General features: G+C 40.3%; 1 protein-coding gene across 1 annotated transcript; it reads left to right on the forward strand.

Moving 5' to 3' along the window:
* Positions 1-9,720: 9,720 nt before the first annotated feature.
* On the forward strand, positions 9,721-10,305 carry LOC120323145 (protein PXR1-like; the record flags this gene model as incomplete). Its single annotated transcript, XM_039380731.1, has 2 exons — positions 9,721-9,846; positions 10,237-10,305. Coding segments are annotated over 2 exons (195 nt in total), but the record flags the coding sequence as incomplete, so codon positions are not given.
* Between the last annotated feature and the right edge of the window lie 10,193 nt (positions 10,306-20,498).

The raw sequence follows: 20,498 nt of genomic DNA on the forward strand, positions 1-20,498 counted from the left end.
TCCCAAGGATCATGCCCAGGAAAAGATATTATAATTCAACATTGAGAGAAGAGTTACAAGTGACATTTTCCTTGAACTCTTTAATCCAATCAGCAATGCCTAAAGTGAAAATGGAGCCAGGAGTACTTTTGTGGCCTCCCAAGGTCAGAGCCGTGGGCACAGAGTGTCATGGTGAAGTTCGTGATACTGAAGGCAAATTTATGAAGAAATAAAAGGAAATTTCAGTGTCTACCATTGTCTCACAGAGTCTCTTATTGCCATGACAATTCTTTAAAACTATTAAAATTTAGAGGAAAGAGGTGGGAGGGAAAGGGAGGAGGAAGGCTGGGTCTAAGTCATTTAACCACAGCTCCAAGAATAGGTGATTTTGTTGTGCAGACGTGACAAACGAATGTTTAGTTTCCGAGGAAAAAAGGGAATGTTCGAAGCAGGGAAACTTCAGACAACCCAGAACTTGAAGGAGTTTTATAAATGGGGCCTTGAATTCTTGTTTTAACACTGAAGACGAAAAATATGCAAAGTTATAGTTATGCAGTTGATTTAATTTTTCTTTGCAGTGTCAGAGGACGATCATTTTTCTCACACCATGAATTAAACGAGCGGAGGGATTTCAACTAATGCTGTTTAAATGTAGTTCAAAATGGAGAACATTAACTCTTGATCACATTAAATGAAGCTAAATCTCGTTAAGCACTTGTGCACTGAGGGTTTGCAGCAGTGTGCTCGGTTGACTTTGTTTCCACTGGGATAAATTTTAGAGCTTGGCAGCCCAGCTGTGGCACAGCTACTTGACCACACAGTGCTCCAGCACTTCTTTCCCTCCTCCTTTCAACTTCTTTTGGGCTGCTTATTCCCTGCCAGAGCTATTTGTGGGTGTTGCAGGCAACTGGAGCAGGGAGCTGATCCAGACTGGAAATAAACATTATTCCCCCCCCTGCCCCAGCAGAACCAGTTCCCCCCGTGCCCCTTGGAAATGCTGTAACAGGGATGGAGCCCCTGGGAGAGGACCAGGGCCAGTTTTAGGAGCTGCTGAGACAAACCTAAACCCAAGTTTTTTGGCTCCCATCAGGTGATGTTTTCAGACAGGTGACTTTGCCATTTGAGTGCTGGGTTTAACACTTCTCTTAAGGGGAAAAAAAACCAAAACAGAAGTTTTCAGATGCAGAAAACATAAACTCATGCACTCATGATCTAGCAAGGGTGTTGGACTGGATGATCTCCAGAGGTGCCTTTCAAACCTAACCATTCTGGGATTCTGTGATCTGTGCAATCCTTAGTTATGAAAATAGATTGCTTATATTTTTAATGGCATGATAATAAGGAAAAACTAGAGATTGAAGCGGATTCCCATGTGTATTTACTGCCTTCATCTTTGGAAGGGTCAGAGTTTTAATCCATGATATTTGACTTGTTTTCGTGATTTACAGGGGGAAAAAAGTTTCCTTTCCATCTTCTTGTTACAAAATGTTGAGGCTGCAATTCAATATTAGGACTGTTAGTATACAAAGATTAATGTAACAAGAATATTTTTATTCTACCAAGTATTCCACACAAGTCTTCATTCATAAAATTTATGTATCAGTCATTTCTACAATCACCTAGAGAAGAAAAAAACCCTCCATTTTCTCAACAGGCCCAACAGAATTTTTGGAGGGTGGTGATTTTCTGTTTCAGAGGAAAAATAAAACTCAAAGATCAAAAAAATAAAAAAATCCAAACAAATTCAAAACCAACCAAACAAAAAACCCCACACAAGTTGAATATAAAATGAAAATACTTTTTTAAAATAACAAAGTCCTTGGACAGAAACATAAAATAAAATTTAGGGATTTTTGTAATGATAACTAAGAAACGTTAATACATTTTTCAGCTTGATTAGGTTTACTTTGGATTACGAGTTGGGAAAACCATTCTCCTCTGAGAAAGTCTTGAATAATTTGATCAGCATTAATTAACTACTGTGTAATGTTCACCATTGCCTGTCCATCGTACCACAAAAATAATCAAAATGTTTAACTGGAATTTTAATAAAAATCAATTTTTAATCCAAAAAAGTCAATGAAAACGTTCTGCTGTGAAGCATGTCCATGTTTCTTAGGAGTTTTACAGAAGATAATTTTCAAATTACTGATGTGGTTCGTGACGCGTCTTCTTGAACTGTTTGCTGGTTTTTTACGACTTCTGTTATTTGGGTTTGACATCAATAAATAAATGCACTAAACACTAATTTCCAAAGCTAGTTGTCATCTGAAATTGGCATTAAATCTCTGAAATTTTTCAGGTGAGGAAACTTAGTTTCCTCTTTAAGTGCAAGGTTGTCTCAGCCAAACAGAACAGTCACTTCCAGCACCAAATATATCAGTTCCTTCTCCAGCCTATACAGGAAGATGATCACTGTGTGGGCCAAAATGTCTCTCTTTTGGTTCTCATTTAATCAGTTGCTCATTAAGACCCTGAAAGATCTAAAAATGGTCTTTTTACGTTCATCATTCACGCTTGTCATAGTCTGCCATTGCCTTATATCAGAGAAGGAGAGTAATCCACTTTCTACATTAATAATTTCAGGATCAAGTAGAACAGAAACAGCAGCAAAAAGCACCACTGGAAATTATCAAGTGCACAAACACAATCTGTGAAGATGTTGTTCCCAAAGAGCCTCCAGGAAAGCATTTGATGGCCCAGGTGGCTACATAAGGTGAGTAAATTATATCAGTGATGTCACAGTAATGGAGAAAGGCAAAATTATAGGGTGTATAAATGAGAGGATTACTTATTTCCTACATAAAGCAAAACTTCATGATGGTAAGCAGTCAAATTACCATGATAATTTAGGAAGTATTTTTCAAGGAAGGTTTGGATCTGTAGGAAATAATTTAGAGGCAAGCAGAGGGTTTGAGGAGACACCAGGAAGCTGCAGTGGCAGGGGAAAGGTCAAAAAGTTTTGCCAAAAAAGGAGATGAAGGGGACACGTCATAGAATGACAGGATCACAGAATGGTTTGGGTTGGAAGGGACCTTACAGATCATCCAGTTCCAACCCCCTCCCATGGACAGGGTCACCTTCCACTCCACCAGAGTGACATGACACATCCTGTGTTACAAAGGACCTTTGGAAAGGAGGCAGGAATAATTTTGCCATGTCAGATAGGGCAAAAAAGACACTGGTTAAAGCTGTGAGAGGAAAATTGTGGGTGGGATGTCAGGAAAAAATCTTTCTGGTGGTAAAAACGGTTGAAGACTTTGATAAATGAAATGACCAAAATGTAGAGTCTCTGTCACTGGAGGGTTTTTGAAAAATATGAGACAAAAATCCATGGGAGGGATGGCTGAGACTGCCCTGGGGATGGACAGTGGGTGGGGTGATGTCTTGAAGTCTCTTCAAGCCCTGTGCTTTGTGGGACTTCCAGCAGTCACAGAAGATTGGTCCTTGAAGTGCACTGCCAACAGAGTTGTCTTCAGGGGTGGGCAAAGTAAATAGCCTTTGAACCATACCAGAATTTGAGAGGAAAAAAACAATTTATAACATTGTAACATTTTCACATCCTTACCAGTAATTCATTTCCTAGTCAAACTGGAATGAACAATGAATTTAATTCCTCTTTTTGTTCCTCAGAAGTTCAGAAACTAATAAAAAAAAGACAATATTTGTGCTCTTTTTTTTCTTTTCTAAAATCCAGATTAATGTAGAGGAGATACGATGTCACCTTATGATGAAGAAGTTTCTGTGTTGCTGTAAATGAATTATTGATCCTTTATTTACAACATTAGTAGAAACTGTGGAAAATAATGAGAAAAAAATCCACATACTCAATACAGATTTAGAAATCAAGTAGTTATATCAGGCTTTTTTGACTAATATTAATAACAAATAATGGCAGAAGAGTGTGCAATAAAAGATGTTCTAGATATTGAATGCTAAAGCCTAATGGAGGACAGGACAATTATTAGCACAGTCATATAAGATACATAGAATCACATATAGTAGTAGAATATTAATAATAAACTGAAGAACCCCATGGAAACAGATTAGTTGCCTTCATATTTTATTTATATATATATATATAACTGAAAAGGCTAGTAATGAGGATTTTTCCTAAGTATGCTGTAATAAATTGTTGTCCTGATGAGGCACTAAGCAGAAATCATTGGTGGAGGAATATTTGCATTTAATTAATAAGGTGGAGAGTAGTTTTATTACCTAAAGTATAATCCATTCTTTTACAAAATTATATTTATTCCTTTCAAGCCACTGCACAGCCAAATTTTACTTTGGGAAGGGCACTGAGTGTTTTTTGGGTTGTATCATTGGCCAAAGGTTAAGATAATCAGTAAATCCCTGATCATCCTAATTATGGGAGAGGTTGGAAAAAAGTGGATTGATGACTGACATCTGTGAGGCTTTATTTTTTGGCCTTATGTTTTTCCCCCTGACTAACGGCAAAACCTGAGCACTGTGCATTAAAAATGGAACTAATTACCCGTGAAAGCTGGAAAAGTCAGGACTGTGGTTCTGCTTCGCTCTCAGTGCTGCCCATTAACAAATCCTATTCTTTTTAATGCTGTCCCATGATCTGGGGTGAGCAGAGAGTGGTTGGACTCTTGCCTTTAAAGGATGGCTGAATATCTTTTTTGTTTGCCAGTGGCTTTTTTGACCTTCCCAATGGAAAATTGCCTCCTGACACATTGAAAAAGTCTCCATGGACTTTAATGTGAGTCCAGACATCTGGGACACGATTCAGTTACCTGAACATCTGTGTTGATATTCGAGTTGTTCTGGTCCTACTTAACTTCCAGCTGGTCAGGAATAGTACAGGTGTTCCCTGAATCCATCAACATGGGTGTCTCCAATATCCTGGCATTTCTCAAATATCCACGGGTGTCACGTTAGGACAAGGAAAATAAGTGCCTAGGACAGAAATTTCTCCCCCTGCAAACATATATTTCGATGCTGAAAATGAAGTGTCCAGATTTCAGCCTGGATTTTGTCCCTGCCTTTGCTGGGTTTGGCTGAGATGGAATTAATTTTCCCCATGGCAGCTGAGCTGTGTGTTGGGAGCTAGAAAGGTGCTGGGGACACACCAGTATTTTGGCTGCTGCTGAGCAGTGCTGGCACAGCATCCACCTGTTGGAGGAGTCCAGAGGAGTCCAAGATGATCAGAGGGATGGAGCAGCTTTGCTGTGAGGAAAGGCTGAGAGAACTGGGATTGTTCAGCCTGGAAAACAAAAGGCTTTGCTGTGACCTAATTGTGGCCTTCCAGGACATGAAGGGTGTTGACAGGAAAGATGGACAGAGAGTGTTTACAGGAGTATGGAGTGACAGGACAAGGGGGAATGACTTCAAACTATCAGAGAGTAGGTTTAGATTAGATTTTAGGAAGAAATTCTTGACTGTGTCTGTGGTGAGTCCCTAGAAAAGGTTTCCCAGAGAAGTTGTGGCTGCCCCATCCCTGGAAGTGTTTAAGGCCCAGTTGGATGGAGCTGTGAGCAATTTGGGCTAGTGGGAGGTGTCCCTGCCCATGACAGGGGGTTGGAACTGGGTGATCTCTAAGGTCCCTTCCTATCCAAATTGTTCTATGATTCTGTGATTTCCTCCAACATTCCTCTCTCCCCAGTAGGCTGGGGGTGGGCAAGATCTTGGGAAGGGACACAGTCAGGACAGCTGATCCAAACTGAGCAAAGGGATATTCCATACCATGTGACATGTGCTCAGCAACAAAAGTTAAGAGAAAGGGATGGGAAGAGGCATTCCTTAAAACAATGTCTGCCTTCCAGAGCAACCCCTAAGCCTCAGGAAGTGGCTGGACATCCCCTGCTGGTAGGAAGAAGAGAATAAATCTTTTGTTTTCCTTTGCTTCTGCATGAGGCTTTTCTGCTCTTGCATTACTGAGTGGCCTTTATCTTGACCCATGAGTGTTTTCCATCTCTTTTCCTTCCCCCACCTCCATATCCTGCTGAGAAGGGGAGTGATAGAGCAGTTTGGTGGGCACCTGACACCCAGACAGGGTCAACCCACCACACCAACTTAAAAGTCTGCTTGTGATATTCTGCTTCCAGACCAAATGGGAAGAGATGCAGAAGAAGAGTTAAACTTTGGGTGAGTTCAATGACCGGCTGCTTGTCCTGAGATCTTAATTTCCAGAGACTTAAAAATTATTAGACATATTTACACAGGACCTAGCAGAATGGGAGCTCAAACTGGAAGGAAAGCAAGCCCTGAGCACAGGTAAATAATGAATTTCAGTGGTACCTCAGTGATCATGGTGCTGACTGTGCCGTGTCACGAGGATGAGTTAAGTCAACTGGTCACTCTTGGTGGCCCAAGGACCACAGATAAGCCTGTGCCTGTGGTTATTCTGCAGATGGTTTCACACTGTAACATTCTGGGCCAAAAAGTGAGGGTTCTGGTTGTATTGGTTACAGTAGTAATGAGAAAAGTAAGAAACATGTTATTATTTTGATTGCACCGTAGTAACTGAGTAATTACACAACGGGGTAATTCAGGAATGACTAAAGAGAAAAGAGAACCATAATTAACTACCCCATCTTGCAACATAGACCCTTATTTGAGGGAATGACATAATGGCATGGAAGTTCTCTCTCCTTACAAATCTAAGTACTACAGAAATAGTTCTCAGCATGGACAAATTGTTCACCTTAGGGAAATACTGGAATAAAAGCTTTTGAAGGAAAACAAGAATTATATATGTATGAAATTGTAGATAAGTGTGTAAATGGTTGAACTGTGATGATTGTGATACATTTTCAAGTTTGGGGGGGAGAATAAATTCTGATTCTTTTCCAACTAGCCATCAGATTCAATGTCTTTCCATGTACAGGTTTGAACTGCCTTTTTAGAAAGATCAGGGATTTATTTTAATTTTTTGACAATGACATATTTGAAATCCTGGAGCCATCTTCAGGGCTCAGTAGGAAGTTAAAAGATGAGATTAACCCAATAAGCAAAGCCTCTGTTTTAGCCATTCCAGCCTCTTCAGAGGGTTCAGGATACCTGTGATCTAATTTCTCCACTGTGTCTGACCCCTGACCAGCTCCATCTTTTACCCAGGGGTTTACAAAGACCCAAGGTCTTTCTCTATGAGAAAGTCTCTCCCTCTACCCTCACCCCACAAATTCCCTATTTTCCCATTCTTTAAAAATCTTCCCCTACCTTTAAAATCAGAACTGATCATTGCTCTTTTTGCTTACTCCACAAAGCTTCTCGTACCCTGCAGAAGTTTGTATCTTCCTGGATTAAAGCCCGGGGTAAGGAAAAAACTACATCAATATTTCCCACAGACAAGAAAGAAAGGCACAACTGTCAGATTTTAATTGATGATTGATGATAAGCAGAGAAGGGACAGCTCACCATGACATTTCTTTTCACTATCATTTAGACCAAGGCACCTCTTTTCCTTCCGAGGGAGTATCAGCTTACTCAGCTTCCTGAGATGCAAACAGATTTACTGAAATTACCACAAGATATATTCTCCACCTACTCCATCATATCCCATATTTTGATGCTTTACAATGATGGATAAATAGGAGGAAAAGCAAAATGTAGCAGTTGTTTTATTACACAAACCTTCATAGACAGAGGGTATAACAAAAGAAAAAAATAAACCAACCCTGAAATGTTAAAAAAAAGGCAGGTTTCTGTTGCATTATCCAAAATTATGAATTCCAGTTATTCAAGACTCACTGTAGCTACAATAACAAAGGTAACTAAATATTTTAACCCTAATCTAACACTACAACACTGGAGATTTAATTCTATGACAGATGGCTGTTTAACTACAAAGATCTGCAGACAGTGATTCACATCCTCCCCTTGGCAACCAACTCCAAAGCCTGGGTTTTTTGCAGTCATGAAGTTTTTCTTGTAGTTATGAAATTTTCCTTGTAGTTGTGAGGTTTTTCTTAATATTTTATTTGATTCCTCCCTGCTGTCTGTAAAGCCATTTCTTCTACCCGAAATGAGGAGAAGTAATAACTGATGTTTGCCTCTTATGTAACATCTATTTTAGCCACCCTCAGTTCATCACCAATCTCTGTTTTTCTCTGGAATCACACTCCCAGTTCTTTGTGGTTTCTCTCTTGATCTTACTTGCCCAGCTTCCTCATTCTAGCAACTTTGTCTGAGCAAACTCTGGTCATTCTGTTTTATTTAATAGCAAACTTGCAGTGTTTATAAGAATATTGTGGGGAAAAAAAAAATTTAAATACAACAAAATTTTAAAGATTCTTCTTTCTTTTAACGTTAAGCCAATGCCATTCAAAGGCTTCCCTTCCATTAAGACCTAAATGCGACCGAAAGGAAAATGAAACTTCACCCAAAGATGGGTTAAAGAGAGTAAGAAACATCTTGGAGAATTTTACACCTGCTGCTCACAGAGCTGGTTGATTTTTCTAGAACGGTGGGAGTTACCTAGAAAGGTTTGACATTTTTGTTGTAAAGAAGGTGCCTCTACCCTTATTTTCTCCCATCTGATCACGAGCCTGCAGGAAGAAAAAATGCAGGGAGTATCTTGGGTTTGTGGTTTCCCGAGCTCTGTTCCTCGGAAAGACAAAAGGAGAGGGCAGAGAACGACTGAACCATCATAATACTGGAAATGGCCAGTGTGACCCACTGACCTCTGACAGAGCAAAAGTCATCAAACTTCCCGTTTGCTCTCTGAGCTGAGCAGGGGAAGTGTAGTAATTTCCCTCCCTCCCTCCCCTCTTGCTGTGTCAGGATACCCACATACTATCAAATCACCACTTCCATGCCAGGGTGGGGAGAGGCTTGTTCCAGGAAGAAATCAACTGCAAACAAAGCAGAGTTGTAAACTTATCAGAGGAGCCTTCTCAGGAGCAGGAAAACGTTTATGAATCTGAGTCACTTCTGGGAAGCTGGTGGTGTAGGATACAGGGATGGCAGAACTTGCGGAAACAGCGATTTTCCTCTGGTGTGTTCCTGCAGGATGAGCAAGAAGGCTCAAAAATTTCCTTCTTTATCTGAATCTCATACAACATGTAGCAATGAGGTGCAGGAATCTGTGGGAATACCCTTTCATTGTGCAGTAACAATGCATGGCATTTGACAGGAGCAGTTACAGGGAGATGGATTATTTTGCCCTGATGAGTGCAAAGGAACACCCATTTCCCCCCGACGTGAAGAGAAGGGAAAGAGCAGAAATCTGCCTCCCGGACTGATTCACCACTTCTTGTTTATGCCATCATGTGGATCTCATTTCCTGGGAAGTTCCAAGCAGTGAAATCATTCCTGACACCTTGTCCCTGCCCAAGAACTACACGCGATTTTCACACCAAAGTGGCTACATGACCTGAAGTTTGGATGAGGATAAGAGAGAGAGAGGTGTCAGGAACAGCTTGATTTGTGTGGCACAGGACACTAGAATGTCTCAACTGGAATTTGTGTCTCCAGAAGTGTAGCCTTTTGTGTTGGCAGAAGGCATCTCACCATAGTTATCAGATCACAGAGTCACGGAATCCCTGCTCGTCTCTGATCACACCCATTCATGGGGTGTTACTGAAATTCTGAGGATCAGCCCAGAGAGAAGCTGTCTCCAGATGGTAAAATGTGTAACATTAAATTTTGTCGTGGTTTAACCATGGTTTATCCCCTCTCTGTTCGCAGGGGGGAGGAGACTCAGGAGAGAAAAGAAAATAGAACTTGTGATTTGAGATGAGAACGGTTTAATAACTGAAACAAGTAAAAGAAAAGAAGGAGAAGAAAAAGAAGAAAAAGAAGAAGCAGAAGAAAAAGGAGAAGAAGAAGAAGAAGAAAAAGGAGAAGAAGAAGAAGAAGAAGAAGAAGAAGAAGAAGAAGAAGAAGAAGAAGAAGAAGAAGCAGAAAGGAGAAGAAGAAAAAGAAGAAGGAGAAGAAGAAGAAAAAGGAGAAGAGGAAAAAGGAGAAGAAGAAGAAGAAAGGAGAAGAAGAAGTCCGCATAACCTAAGCAGCCTAAAGTATCCGCACTCATACCACTAATCAGCCTTCTCCTCCGCCTACCCATGTTCTACGCTTAAACCTTCCCTCAATCCTCCTCCCGTCTCCCCTCCCACCCGTGCTCCTCCTCCTCGCACCCCTTTATCTCAAGAAGAAGAAGAAGAAGAAGAAGAAGAAGAAGAAGAAGAAGAAAGGAGAAGAAGAAAAAGAATGAGAAGAAGAAGAAAGGAGAAGAAGAAGAAGGAGAAGAAGAGAAAAAGAAGAAAAAGGAGAAGAAATAAGAAGAAAAAGGAGGAGAAGAAAAAGAACAAAAAGGAAAAGAAAAATGAAGGAGAGAAGAAGAAGAAGAAGAAAGAAGAAGAAAAAGCAGAAGAAGAAGAAAGAGAAGAATAAAAAGATGAAGAAAGAAGAAAAAAAAGGAGAAGAAGAAAGAGAAGAAGAAAAAAAAGATGAAGAAAGAAGAAAAGAAGAAAAAAGAAAAAAAAGAAGAAGAAGCAAAAGGAGAAGAAGAAGCAAAAGGAGAAGAAGAAGAAGAAAGAAGAAGAAAGCAGAGGAAATGTATTTTTAAATTTTTTAATTTTTAAAGAATTTTGATTTTCCTCTTGCTATAGAATAAGCAACTTTTTTTTTTTTTTTATTTTATTTTATTTTTTTCTCTCTTTTGGAATCTCTTTTGCCGAGAGAACCACCTCTGGGTGCAAGATAACCCACCCCTCAATGCGTTCATCTTCTTCCCACTGACAGCCCATACATGGGCCATTACCAGCTGTTGGGTGACAATTTTGCAGCCCTGGTGGTTTCACAAGAACTTGTCTGTTTATAAGTCTCTTACTACTGGACCTGTCTTTGATGAGTTTGAAAAGGTCAGGAGTTCATTCCACTTGACTCAGACAAAAAAACAAACTTCTTACCAAATATGAGAGTTTGAGCAATAATTCTCAGGAAGGTGAAGCAGAACAGTTTGGAAGGAAGAGAGAGAGCTGTTTATGCAACATGTTTGGTTGTAAATCATCAGCGAAATCAGAGCAGTGCCAGCACAAAGAGCACAAATGAGTTGAAAACTCTATTTAAAAAGTAGAAAACCTATATAAGTAGTATCTTCAACTTCTCTGAAATACTTGTGACATTATGAAAGTGAGAGAGTTTTTTAGAAAATCTTGAAAAGGCTCCAAGAAGGCAGAAGTACCAAATCACAGTGTTAATGGAGAAAGTCAGGCATCTTAAATGCTCAAATATACAATTTAAATTGGAGTTTATTTCTTTTGCATCTTTCCAACTTGGGCAAGGAAATTGGAATAGGTCAACTACAGCCTTCTTCAAAGCAATATTTTATTGTTTCATTTTTTTTCTTGCTTGATAATAGCTCTCAAGAGAAGAGTTGGTACAACATTCAGAGAGTAGCACGTTGTGGTCTTTTCTTTGTAGCCACTACACAGAACACTTTTTGAGTAAAGAAAAAGAAAAATTATAGCTAGGAGGTTGGAATTTAAAAAAAAAAAATGTGGAGAGGAAAGAAAAAATATCAGATCTAGTGGGACACCCAAGTGTCCTTTTAATTTGTTACATATTATATTGTATGATGGAGATCTTACTAAGGCACTGCTCTGCCTTTTCAAAATATTAAAAGTACCCTCAGAGCTACAGTGAAGCAAGGACAGTGTTTAAACCCTCAAACTCAAAGAAATTGATATTAAGCTAAAAGTGTTGACTATGACTTCATCCTGTGTTATTATGTCAATAAAAAATGACAATAAATGTGATATGAAAACTATAACAAAGTATTTGCAAGTCTTAAGTAATGAAACTTCACAGCAACTTTGTATGGCAATAAAATGTTGCTTTGCAGTTTTAATATTAAAATATTCAGAGAGAGCTTGCTGTTAGTGATAGAGTTGCTGTAAAAACACAGGCAATTAATTTTCACATACTTACCCCTGTTTCAGCATAGAAGTTGTGTTTCCATCAGAGGGAGGAAAACTGAGGTTATCACATATCATAGACATTAAGAAATGTGAGTGAATTAGAGGCAGAAGCCCCCAGAATATAATGTCAAGATTTGAATTCCTAGTTTAGTCCAACATCTTTGAAAATCTCATCTCAGAAGAACTAAAATACAACTTGGGTGTTGGTCTTCCCCATCCATATTTAGGTGCATGTTGCAGTCTGACACCAGAACAGTCTGAACTTTTGCAGACATCTTGGTTTTGTTTTTTTTCTTTTTACCAGCTCTTATTTGGATATTGTTTGTTTTGTTTTTTTTCAGGATAGTAAGTATTGCCTAACGTGATTTGTCTGAGACCATAATGGAATTGGTGGCTGGGCCAGAAGCAAAATCCAGGGCCCTTCCTCCACTCTCATTTTCTAGACATTAGCTCATGTTCTTTGAAAACTACATGCTGCAACCTCACTGCTATCACAGCCTGCATTGAGCTGTAATTTGGGATGACTTTGGCTTCTGTTGTGATTAAATTGGACTCTTATCATAACCCAAATAGGAGCTCTCGTTATGTGTTTTCCCAGAACACAACAATATTGGCTGAGCCCCAAGCTGGCATTCTGCACCCCAGCCCTTGGCTGGGAAATGGTGTCTGTAAATACATCCACATGCAAACACTCCTGTACACCCCCCCCCTCACACACACACACATCCACACACTGCTCCAGGCACTGAGATGTGACAGGGACAGAGTCTCCAGAGGTCATGTGGAAGCTGCAAATTTATTTGAGATGTAAAAAATCACCTTGATGCTGTTTGAGGCACCGGTTCCCACTCTTGGTGCCTGTGAAGCCATTGAAACTTTCCAGAGACCAAAATTTAATGAGACCGTATAAAAGAGTTGCTCCAAGTTTAGTTTAAATAATCGTTATTTTTCCTTTTATTTGACAACCACCCCTGGTGATACCCCGTCCTCCCCCAGCTTCTTGCATTGCTGCCTATATTTAATAAAGGCAGGCAGCCCCACTTTCCAACTCTTTGTGAGTAGGGGTGGAGAAAACTCATTGCACATCCCACCCATCTGAACTTCCTGGCAAGTCACACGGGTCTCACTGTCTCCTTATTCTGTTTGTTTGAAGGACCTATTTTTTTAAAAAGTCCTTCAAACTGGTTGGTAACAAGCTCTGTCTCCGGATGCCAGAGGGACAACACAGAGCCACTTTGTGAAGAAGGAGGTTGGCTGTCCTCCCCACTCACAGGGAGAAGGGTCTGCCCGAGAAATGCACTTGGATGGTGCTGAAAGACATTTGTCAAGTAGTCAAAGGGTCTCTGCACCTCCTTGGAGCCGGTCTTGGGAGAGGGAGGAGGGAAATCCCCATCCCAAGACTGTCTCTGTCACACTGGGAGATTAAGAATTAGCCTTTGTCCTTGGTAAAAGTCAGGGAGGGGAGGGACAGCTCCTGGGAGAAGCCTCACTGTGTCCAACACACTTAGGCCAAAATCGTGGCAATTTCCCTTGGCAAGTTGTCCTGGTCCTGTCCCCTCCCTGCATCTTCAGGCTGCTTTTTGATTGTCTTCAAAGGGCATTTCTCCTCTGCTGAATCACAGTGTGTTCTGTTTGTCCCTCTTTCCCAGACTGTAAAAAGGATGCTTTGCAAGAAGCACCCAAAGGAACTAAATGTTATAAATTCCCTCGGTGCAGGAGAGCAATTGTCTCTCAGGGCTGATACTCAGCAGCTGTGATCCCTGAATACAATGTGCTTTCCACTGCAGCAAGCCTTTGCTTGGTAAAGCTTTTCCACCCAGTGACTTTATCTGCGTGGGCAGCAACACTTCCCTGTTGGTCTCATTCTTCCAGCCTCCCTCTCCCACCTCAACCATTGTCAACCTTTCAGTCACGGCTGTGATCCAGTCTAGCAGCCCTCATTTCTTTTGGCCCCCTTTCAGGTTGTTTTGAGCTGTTTGACAAAGTCTTGAAATGACTTAATCCAAGGAGAAAAGGTTTGCAGTTGACATTTGCTGGAGTAACTCCTGGGTTTAGATTTCCTGCCTCCCTCTCAGCTCGGAGGAGGAGGTGTGTTCCTCGGTGACATAACGCCAGCAGCAACAGGCTGAGTAACTCACTCACCAACCTTCCTGCTGCTCACAGATTACAGTGATAACTCTGCAAAAGCCTCACAGGCCTCAAGTCCTGCCCTGGCAGATCAGGGATCAGATGTTTTGTTGTTCAGCACAAACATCCTGCAAACCTCCACCACTGGAAGGGTCACTTGCATGTCCTGTGATGTCACTGAATGTTTGTTGCTTGCTGGACAAGATGTGAGCTTTGCCTTCAGGCAGCTGAGCTTTGCTAAGTCCCTATTTGTTTATCACCCTAATTTTTATTGCCATTTCAATTTCTAATGAGATGACTGGGTAAAAGCAAGAAATGAAGCAGGGCATCCAGGTATTTTCAGCCAGTTGGGAGGTAGTTTGTAATTTCTACAGGACGCTATGAAAATGCCCTAGACACAAATTAAGAAGAAAAATCAGGTCTATAAAATGCTTTAGGGCATTTTTTTTCAAATCTGATATATTTAAGAAAAATTGCTTTCTTCTGTGGCAAAAGAAAATAAAAGGAAATTCAAGAGAAAGTGCAAAATAGAAACAAAAGAAAGGCTCCATCATTCATGGTCCCAGTCAAAACTGTGCAACTGGGAATGCTACTGAATTTTTTAGCAGGGAAAATGAGAGAAGAGGCTCCCAATTTTCCCTACTCCCAAATGTCTCCTTCCAGCAGTTCAGGTTTAAATCTAATTCTATTTTCAAGTTCTTTGCCAAGTTGGAGTATATTGGGGTTGCTGGTCTAAGTGATGGCCTTAGAGCTGATTTTTGATTTTGACTGGGGCTAAAACAGAGGAGAAAGCAGGAGGAGAGGCTTCAGTTCCAGAAAGTGTTTGATGCAGGATGGAGAAAGTCCAGAGAATACAGAGTGTGCAAGGAAGATGCTATGGCCTGAAATGCAGGAGGTGCCAGAAGCCCTGTGAGAAGTTTGATTGTGGGAACTGAGCAGCCCCAGCATTGTTTGCGTGGTGAGCTGATGGGTGAAGAACATCTACCCCGAAAGTCAGTGAGAAAAGATGCTGGAGACCTGAGACAACAAATTCCTATTTTAAGGCAGTGACAAAGGTGTGAAATGCATCATCATCAGGGACAGCTACTAAGCAAAGAGAGGTATTAAAACCAGAGACTTGGTGGCTGCTCCACCCCTGGAATGTTCAAGGCCAGGTTGGATGGGGCTCTGAGCAACCCGGTCTAGTGAAATATGCTCATGTTCATGGCAGGACAGTGGGAATGCCATGAACTTTAAGGTTCCTTCCAACTCAAACCATTCTATGATTTATGATTCTAAAATTTGGGACTGGTCCATATTCCAGTATGGAACAGGGGAGAAGCAAATCCTGCTGAGGTAAAAGTTCATGAGGAAAGTCTGAAATAAAAAAAAAATGGATGGAAATATTATGAGGTGTGGGAAAAAGAAGAGAGGCAAAAAGGAATGAAGCATTTTGACAAGGGATGTTCACAGTGCAGCAAGCTCAGTCCCATCTCCAGCCTGCTTGGCTGAAGGAACAAAGCAGAACAACCTTTCCAAAAGTGCCTGAAAAGAATCAGAGAACAGCTCCTGCTGTGGCTCGTTCTTCAGCCTCCAGTTCAAACACAACTCGGGCTGTTTGTTCCCACAGTGCAGGGTTGACCCTGAAATCGTTCACGATCCTTTGCTCACTGCAGCCCCAGCTGGGGGCAGAGTTCCAGCCATCTGCTGCTATTTTTAAAACTCCAGGTTGCAGACGGTTTTCTTTAGTTACCACCCCTCGGGGGATTGCCTTAAACAGAAGTGCACGGAGCAGCGGGGCCCCTGTGAGCATCCCAGGGATCCTGAGGGATTAAAGTGCAGCAGGAACGGAGGCAGGACTGATTTTGTACAAATGAGAGTGTTTAATGGAACATCCATTCCTTTGAAACCTCAGCTCTGGAGGGACTAGGAGGTTTCAGGCTTTGATAGGTAGCCACCAGGCAGCAGTTGGGCCAGCTGAGAGAACTGCCAGCTGAATTTGGGTAAGGAAGATGTGGAAAAAATGCATCACTGTCATTTCTGGGATTTAGGTGAGTGTTGAGGACCATAGAAATGGACAGATAAAGTTTTATACTCAGAAATTTCACTTGCCCTCTTGTTAGAAACATTACTTTATACACCCAAATTCAAGGTTTCTCCTTCAGCCTGGCACCCCACGGGCTGCCCTTCCTACTTACACCTCCATTAGAGCAGGTTTTGGCTCCAAGCATTCCCGGGGAATGCCCCAATTTTGCCTTGGCTGTCCTGTCCCATGTCTCATAAAAGCCTGAGATCCTGAAAATCTTCACAGAACAATCTGCTTCCACCAGTCTGAGGGACAGATTAATCAGACAACCAAAGTGTTAATGTTCTGCTGGATTTCTATCTCAATATAGGCAAATAATTTCTGTCTATATCTAGATGTGATTAAGAGGCATTTGACACATTTGAATATAAAATCCTTCTTTCTCACCAGACAGGGCTAATTTAAAGTCTTCTCTAGTGCTTGTCATTCACGCTGGCAAGGAATTACATTTTATTTTTGATCATTTATATATTTGCCCTTTAGATATTAAACTGAGCTATGAGTTCAAAACTGGAGTGTAAAGATCTATGTCAAATATTGCAGATGGTTTTATTTTCATTGAAAAATTTATGATTTTTTAAAAATATTTTGTTAAAAACTGTAGATGTTGTTTGCATATATCTGCAAAGGTATGTACAAGGGGAGACAGGAATCTATTAGAGTCTATTGAGATCGATACTGTCAGGGAATTTTCCAGTTATTCAGCTAAACCTGATTTTGTGATCTGAATAGTTTTCACATTTCCCTAACTGAATTCAGCAGACCTGCACTGACTTTAATAGATGTTTAAAAAATTGCCTCACATGTGGATTCCTACCTTGCCAACATCTAAATTTAGATGTCTTAGCTTGCAAGTCCAAATACATCTTCTCTGGAATAACAGAATTACATTGTGCCTCAAAAACATTAAAAATAATAATCTGCTTCAAAACATCCACAGAATACATCATGAAATAATAAATTTTTCCCTCCCACAAGAAGGAAAAAAATTAAAAAAAAAAATTTTTAAAAAAATGAAGCAATAAAAAGAACTGTCCAAATCATGTCTATGAATTTAATATCAGCTGCAAATTGAGTCTCCATCAAAATTCACCCAAGAACTGTGTTACATCTTTGCTGGAATAACAGGAGTTGGAAAAAGTGTGTTCCACACAGACTCATTAGTAATTTTACATAAGTCTGGTCCACATGCTTTTCCATATGTGAGGCTACATACACAGGATTTTATCCACCTACATCTACACACTTTGCTTTCCTGAGTCACATGGAAGTCATACTCTAGTCTGAGAATCCAGCTTGGCACAAGAGTGTGGGATCCCACTGGTTTCCATACCTCAGCTACCATCAAATCCCACATATTGCCAATTAATTAAATCTGCAGGCCTCACAGCTCTTCCAGTTCTATTCCATTATCTTTATTCATGTAAAACACTCAAGTGACTTTACTAAGTGAATCTCTTAGATCTGTGCATTATTTAAATCATTTATGTTGGTTTATATCTGGAATAAATGTATGGTGCTGAAACCCTACAGTATTTCTGAGGCTATTATTAAAATACAACAATGAATTCAATGTTTGAATGGGCTCAGGAAACAGCTATTATTTATCAGGGAGCCAAAGTCAAGGCTTTTTAACAATATTGGACAAAACTGGTTAATTGGACAAACAATCCCTTAAGGAAAGAAAGAGGTTATTGTTCATGCAGTGGAAACCCCAGCATAATAATTAACCACATTGGATGTTTTGACAAAGGTCAGAGGCAATAGAAGCTCAAAATGCTTGAAAATCCATGTGAGAAATCCTCATGTGACAAGGCAAAGTACTTGAAAAAGGGCATAAACAGAACTCAAACTCACGAATCTGAAGTGCCTGAATCACTTAAGTGTTCACACAAAGACTCAGTCGTCTTTAACGTCCCTCAAAGCCAAAAGTTCAAGCTCTGGACATGTCCACAGCTTCCCTCTTGCCAAAGCTTGACCAGGAGTCAGAAATCAGTAATTTCTCTAAGTTCTCTGAAAATAGTCACTCCCAGATTCCACATATTGAGAGGACCAGGGCTCTTCCCAAAAGTGTCATTCATCTTGTTTGATTTTAACTTTGCAGAAGTTCATTTCCATGTGCCCACTGGACAGAGAGAGGTGGCAACTGAGAGTAATTCCCTCCTAAAACGTCACCAAGACATATTATTTCAGGATATGTTTGTATTAGTAAATGAAATTTCCCAGTGTTTCTCTGCTAAACCCAAGGGCAAATAGCATGATAGGATCTGTAATCAAACAACTAAAACTCTCCTCCTCCCCTTCCAAGTGGCTTCATCCAAACTGCTTATGGCAAGAGTTTCCTTGACAGTTCTTGAGCAGGTGTTTTCTTGGGGTTTTGCAGTGGTGAAGTACAACTTTCCCATTCCTTCGAGACTTTTACCTGCAAGCCGTGGACAAGGAAATGAGGACCTACCTTCATTAAACATTTTCTCTGCCTTCTATAGACAAAGGCTCTTGCAAAAAGATGTAGATGTGGCAGCCTCAGCAATGACAAGAATGAGAAAGAAAATACCCCACAGACAAAATACCTACCTGTGGCAAATCAACTGTAGACTGTGAGTTCAGGGCTCCTTCATTAATCACCTTTGCAAATAAAGACTCGTTGAAGTACACTTAGAAGATTAACAGAAATGGAATGACATGGACTGGAAAGGAATGTGTGTCAAATTGGCACTACCCAGATCTTTCTGGCTTTCACAGATTGAAATAGGTGGTTGAGAATCACTCCCTTGCCTGACTTGAGTCTTGACCAGCCAGAGCTGAGGTCAGATCTCTTACAGCACACATGAAAGTACTAATGTCCCCTCCCTTGTACCACCAAACACTTTTCATGCTACCATGACAACACAAAGCACTGGAAAGCCAGATAGAAATAGAACTCAGGTCCTTTTTCACTCCTTGAACAATGTTAAAACAGTTCTGAGTAAATCAGATCTGGCTGCAAGACAGAAAATACAGTTACAGTACAAGTGGCCTCTCTTCCCACACAGGACTGATGGGATGTAGTATCAGGCAGGCCCATCCTTTACTTCTCCCCTCTCCCCTTTCATACCAGGTTCTTCTCCATTAAGCAATAATGTGAAATGATGAAACAAGAAAAAATTGTAGATCAGGAAACCAAGTGTGTTCTGCACCTTGTTGTTTTTATAGTCACGGTCATCTTTTGGACACATTGGTACCTGCAAGTGTTCCAGTTACTTTTCAGGGGAAAAAAAATAAAATAAAATAAAAAAAAATAAATAAACTAAATAAAATAAAATAAAATAAAATAAAAAATAAAAATTAAATTAAAACCAAACTAACCAAAACCAAACCAAACCAAAAAAAAAAAAAAAAAAAAAAAAAAAAAAAAAAAAAAAAGAAAGAAAAGAAAAACTATTACTATTTCCAGCAATTGCACTTAACAGCCACTTTTTTGCCAAGGGTTGCTGTTTGGCTCCCATGCTTCAAGGGAACATTGTTTTTTTCACTTTCAATGGCAAGGAAAAAATGAGTTAATAAATGGTCCCTCCAGGTTTTTGTGTAGAAGTAAGGATACACCCTCTAAAATGGGGAACTTCAGCACAAGCTGAAGGGAGAAGAGATTAAATGGAGGGATCACCTCTCACTGTTATTAGTCTTTCTCAGGGCCTTGAAAATAAAGTGGAGGAAAAGAAGAGAAGGGCGAAATAAATTTCTAGAAATGCTACCCAAAAATGGGCAAATAATATCACTATGTTGATAATTTTCCACAAGCTTCTTAATCCCTGCTGTAAGACAAGAATAGAAACAAAACAGAGGAAATGGCACAATGAGGGTAATTCATGGCAAACTTTAGAGCATGACAGGTCAGGAAGTCCAGGAAACCATGAACAGGGGAGTGTATTGAGTTTCTGGGATTGTTTTTTTTAACAAAATCTATAAATCTCATAACACAATGATTGAAAAAGGTGCAGACCTTTCGTTCAGGCAGGCACAGCTCAGGGGCAGTGTGGTGTAGAGTTCAGCCAAGGTGAGAGGAGAACGAATCCTTTTGAGTGCTAACAAAGTCCACAAAAAAGTTGCCTTGTGTGCCCTGTGTCACCTCCCTCCATCTATTCTTTTTCCCTGTGTTTATTTTGTGCTCAACCTTTACCAAATCCTAAAGTATGCCATGTTTTTTCACAGTGTTACAGGCAATAGGCCTGACATCCCCATCCAAAGACTTAAATAGCTGTAGAGGAACAGGAATGCCATGGGCACGTGTCCATGGATACGTGGAAGCGGTTGGGAGCACAGGTCCCTAGAAAGTTTTACCAGGAAACAGAGACACACAGCAATAAATAACTGATGTGATTGTGAATTGGGGTTTTATAAGTTGAGAAATAGTTGAGGTCAACTTTTGCTCTTCCAAAACAAATAACAGACTATGACTGTGT

The sequence above is a fragment of the Pipra filicauda genome, unplaced genomic scaffold, assembly GCF_003945595.2.
Source record: "Pipra filicauda isolate LSUMZ 115617 unplaced genomic scaffold, ASM394559v2 scaffold1_size10287979_pilon, whole genome shotgun sequence".
NCBI lineage: Eukaryota > Metazoa > Chordata > Aves > Passeriformes > Pipridae > Pipra > Pipra filicauda.